Source organism: Copadichromis virginalis, linkage group LG3 (genome assembly GCF_057382275.1).
Source record: "Copadichromis virginalis isolate Kocher_CV1m ecotype Utaka linkage group LG3, C_Virginalis_male_GT1.1, whole genome shotgun sequence".
Taxonomy (NCBI): Eukaryota; Metazoa; Chordata; class Actinopteri; order Cichliformes; family Cichlidae; genus Copadichromis; species Copadichromis virginalis.
The window spans coordinates 60656462-60661652 of NC_140620.1; the positions used below are offsets into that span (position 1 = coordinate 60656462).

Below are 5191 nucleotides of genomic sequence, written 5' to 3' on the forward strand. Positions count from 1 at the left end.
AGCTGAAATACTGATTCAGCTTCTTTACTCAAGTAAAGGTAAAAGAGTCCAGGCTCTGAAATGTACTCACAGTATTAAAGTAAAAACGCCATCTTTGAAGGAAATTTCTGCCAGTTTTTGTGCAAAGTTCCCTGAATTTCTACCTCCAACATTAATATGAGAAAATTATCTGAACTTTTAATCTAATGAATTTAATCAGCTTGAACATTTTGTAGCACAAAAGTAGAAAAAACTCAAAGGGAATCAAAAATAGCTCTGTTTGCTGTTGCCTGCATTGTAGATGGGCGGCTTTGCCTCAACACCTAAACAGGAAAATGAGTTTAGTCAAGTATTAAAGTGGGATTGAAGAGGTGAGGAAACCAGAGATCAGGTGTTGTGGTGCAGCATTAAGATAAGATGGGGCCTGATTATTTAAGACCTTGTATGTGAGGAGCAGCCAATGAAGGGAAGCCAAAACAGGAGAAATCTGCTCTCTCTTTCTAGTCCCTGTCAGGACTCTTGCTGCAGCATTTTGGATTAGCTGAAGGCTTTTCAGGGAGTTTTTAGGACATCCTGATAATAATGAATTACAGTCGTCCAGTCTGGAAGTAATAAATGCATGAACTAGTTTTTCAGCGTCACTCTTTTTAGCATTTTTAACAACAAGCTTCTATCTATTAGGGCTCTTGTCTCGCCGACTGCTGCCTCAGATCCGAGTCTTTCTCCTGTGTGCTCAGCTGTCTTAGAGCAGTTTGATCCCGTCTCCCTTAATGACTTGACTGCGGTAGTTTGTAACCTAAGATCATCACACTGCCCCTCTGATTGTCGCCCCCCAACTACTCTTTCAAGGATTGTCAGGTTGGAGATTGGCCTATAATTAGCTAAGACAGCTGGGTCTAGGGATGCTTTTTAAGTAAAGGTTTAACTACAGCCAGCTAGGGATGGGTACCGTTTAGATTTGAAAACCTGCTAAATCAGAATCAGTTGCTGATGACGGCTTTTTTCTTTTCCATCAATCACGTATAATCTTAACTCAAAGTGAACATAGACTTGATTGCTCAGATCAGCCAATTCAAAATGCTAATTCAATCAACTCTGAGTTCATGGCTAGACTCAGTTTGTTGGCCCTGCACCTTAAAACTATTCCCTGTTTGTCCCTCATGTTTTTTGGATATTGTTTTCACATCTTATGTCACGGCTAGCGGGGCGAGCCATGTTGAATTTAATAAAGGACCCAAGATGCCGACACTGCTGTGAAGTGAGTGAGCTTTATTGAAACGGTGAAGTGCAGTGGAGATGGCCTGTGCAGAAGCTAAGATAACCTCTACTGAAAAAACTACAAAACTAACCTGAAACCTTAAACGGAGACACGGGGAGACAACACAGACGAACCAGCAACAAGCAGGAGAAAACAAAGGGCTCATATACACAAAAGAGCCATCAGGGAATGAGAAAAGGGAGACACAGCAGGATTCATTGGACATAACCAGACAAGGGGAAGCAAAAGTAGACACACTAACATAGGACATGGCACTGTCAAAATAAAACAGGAAGTGAACACAGAGACACAATACTAACACAGTACAGAGGGAACACAGAAACCAAAACCTCAGAACTAGAAAATCTTAATCAGAATGAAATTGTAACAAAAGACAAGAACAATCAAAACAAAACCACTGAGTCCACAGACTCGGGACATACATCGGCTCAAACTGTGGTCATAAATATTTTGTACTTGTAAATCTGACTGTGTAGTTGTGAACTGAGTTTTGTAACATTGTGAAACAAAATATCTGGAAAGTTCATGTTTTTGCGTTCATTGATTTGTGTGTGTAAAAATGTAAAAATGTAATAAATGTAAGAAACATTAGAACTACTTTTGCTGACACAAAGTTTGGCGAGTTGTCCCTTTAAACCAGTCACTGATATAAAGAGAGCACCTTGTTCCAGGGCATCTGAGCATGGAGGGAAAGCTTTATGCAGGAGATGGTAAGAGCTGTTGGGACTAAAGAAACTGAGCAGAAAACTACAGACATCTGGAAACTGAGTTGTTAATTCTCAGTGGGATCAGCAGGACTAGCAAAGCTTCACCATAACAGTCATCTGATTGACTGAACCCATCCAAACATCACTTCATGGACCTTTAGCTTGTGTCTGTGTGTGGACAGACATAACATGAGCTAATTATACATTACTCCTCCACAGAGTGGACCAGCAGAGAGCAGAGGTTTCCACTGGTCAGTCTGCACAGCAGCATCAAACACACCTGGACTCTGTGGTTATGGTTTGTAGTACTACGTTTACATTTGTTCTTTTCAGTCACCTCTATGCTGCACTTTGTGGACCAGAGGATTGTCAGTGTGTCCAACATAAGTCAGAGTTTGGGCTCCATGATTTCAGTCAGATTGGGGTGACTGTAGCTCAGGAGGGGAGCAGGTCAGCTACTAGTTAGGTTTGTGAATCAAACCCTGGCTGGCAAATGTACTGGGTAACGTACTAAACCCAAGCTGCCCTCTGATGCATCCATCAGAGTATGAAAGAAAGTATTTAAGCATAGAACAATGTGCTTGGTTGAATGAGGCATGTTGTATAAATGCTTTGTGTGCACAGAGTATCAAAGAGAGCTATATAAGAACCAGTCCATTTACCACTGGGTAATTCATATAGTCTTCTTTTCCAGCGGCTGGAGGACAACATCACCATGTTTGTGAAGAACGAGCTGAAGAAGATCCAGAAGCTTCTGAGTCCAGATCACCCAGAAACTTTAAAGAGCCAGATGGAGGATGAGGAGATGTTTGAAGGAGAGGATGAAGATGAAAGAAAGAGCTGCAGAGAAGCATTTCTGAAGATCACACTCCACTTCTTGAGGAGACTTAAGCAGCATGAGATGGCTGACCATCTGCAGAGCAGTAAGAGAATTTCTCTAAAGACTGAATATTGATCTTTCCTAATAGCTCAAGAAATGGACCAATAGACATTCATCCTTTCAGGGTACTGAAAGGCTATGATATTTATTATATAATATTTTTTTCTGAATTTCTTACCTTCAGAAATATTTGCTCCACTCTGTAAACGTGAACTTAAAGCCCAACTGAAGAAGAAGTTCGAGTGTGTGTTTGAGGGCATCGCTAAAGCAGGAAGCCCAACCCTCCTGAACCAGATCTACACAGAGCTCTACATCACAGAGGGAGGGACTGCAGAGGTCAATGATGAACATGAGGTCAGACAGATTGAAACAGCATCCAGGAAACCAGACAGACCAGAAACAACAATCAGACAAGAAGACATCTTTAAAGCCTCACCAGGAAGAGACGAACCAATCAGAACAGTGCTGACAAAGGGAGTGGCTGGCATTGGGAAAACAGTCTTAACACAGAAATACAGCCTGGACTGGGCTGAAGACAAAGCCAACCAGGACATCCAGTTCATATTTCCATTCACTTTCAGAGAGCTGAATGTGCTGAAAGAGGAAAAGTTCAGCTTGGTGGAACTTGTTCATCACTTCTTTAATCAAACTAACGAATCAGGAATCTGCAGGCTTGAAGACTTCCAGGTTGTGTTCATACTTGATGGTCTGGATGAGTGTCGACTTAATTTGGACTTCAACAAAACTAAAATCCTGACTGAAACAAGAAAGTCCACCTCATTGGATGAGCTGCTGACAAACCTCATCAGAGGGAACCTGCTCCCTTCTGCTCGCCTTTGGATAACAACACGACCTGCAGCAGCCAATCAGATCCCTCCTTGGTGTGTCGACATGGTGACAGAGGTCAGAGGGTTCACTGACCCACAGAAGGAGGAGTACTTCAGGAAGAGATTCAGAGATGAGGAGCAGGCCAGCAGGATCATCTCCCACATCAAGAAAGCTCGAAGCCTCCACATCATGTGTCACATCCCAGTCTTCTGCTGGATCACTGCTACAGTTCTGGAGGATGTGCTGAAAACCAGAGAGGGAGGAGAGCTGCCCAAGACCCTGACTGAGATGTACATCCACTTCCTGGTGGTTCAGGCCAAAGTCAAGAGGATCAAATATGATGGAGGAGCTGAGACAGATCCACACTGGAGTCCAGAGAACAGGAAGATGATTGAGTCACTGGGAAAACTGGCTTTTGATCAGCTGCAGAAAGGAAACCTGATCTTCTATGAACCAGACCTGACAGAGTGTGGCATCGATATCAGAGCAGCCTCAGTGTACTCAGGAGTGTTCACACAGATCTTTAAAGAGGAGAAACAACTGTACCAGAACAAGGTGTTCTGCTTTGTTCATCTCAGTGTTCAGGAGTTTCTGGCTGCTCTTCATGTCCACCTGACCTTCATCAACTCTGGACTCAATCTGCTGGAAAAACAACAAACAAGCTCTCAGACAGAGAAATACTTCTACCAGTGTGCTGTGGACAAGGCCTTACAGAGCCCCAATGGACACCTGGACTTGTTCCTTCGTTTTCTCTTGGGTCTGAAGACTAATCAAACTCGTTTGCAAGGCCTGATGACACAAACAGGAAGTAGCTCAAAGACCAATCAAGAAGCAGTTCAGTACATCAAGAAGAAGCTCAGTGAGAATCTGTCTGCAGAGAAAAGCATCAATCTGTTTCACTGTCTGAATGAACTGAATGATCGTTCTCTAGTGGAGGAGATCCAAAAGTCCCTGAGTTCAGGACGTCTCTCCACAGATAAACTGTCTCCTGCTCAGTGGTCAGCTCTGGTCTTCATCTTACTGTCATCAGAAAAAGATCTGGATGTGTTTGACCTGAAGAAATACTCTGCTTCAGAGGAGGCTCTTCTGAGGCTGCTGCCAGTGGTCAAAGTCTCTAAAAAAGCTCTGTAAGTTATAAAGTTTTTATTATTTAATTTGGTTGGTATGTTATGAAAAACACACTGCCATCAACTTCTGTTTTGTTTTTGTCAAAATCACTGTAATATAATCACTGTACCTTTATATACACGTGACTTGTATTAATGCTGCTGCCCTCTTGTGGCTAAAGTGTAATTATGTTCTTGTTATTAGGGAGGATTTGAGAGTAACATGCCAAGTGAGTCAGCACCTTCGCTTTAGCTTAAAATATCCAAATTCTTATGTCATCAGTTATAGTTGCATGTATTCATTATCATAATTTAACCTTTAATATTAATGCCTTAAAATTATTTTGAGTAAACTAATGTTAAGGTTCAAATATTGGGGAAGGAGAGTTCAAACAACCATGGTCCAGAACTT

The 5191-nt window shown here is 42.1% G+C and overlaps 1 protein-coding gene across 1 annotated transcript; it reads left to right on the forward strand.

Annotated features, from left to right (window-relative positions):
* Positions 1-2664: 2664 nt before the first annotated feature.
* Positions 2665-4804, forward strand: LOC146716431 (protein NLRC3-like). The gene is made up of 2 exons (XM_085452473.1): positions 2665-2888; positions 3030-4804. The coding sequence occupies exons 1-2, from the start codon at positions 2681-2683 to the stop codon at positions 4802-4804; spliced, it is 1983 nt and encodes a 660-aa protein (XP_085308599.1). The 5' UTR covers positions 2665-2680.
* Positions 4805-5191: the final 387 nt, after the last annotated feature.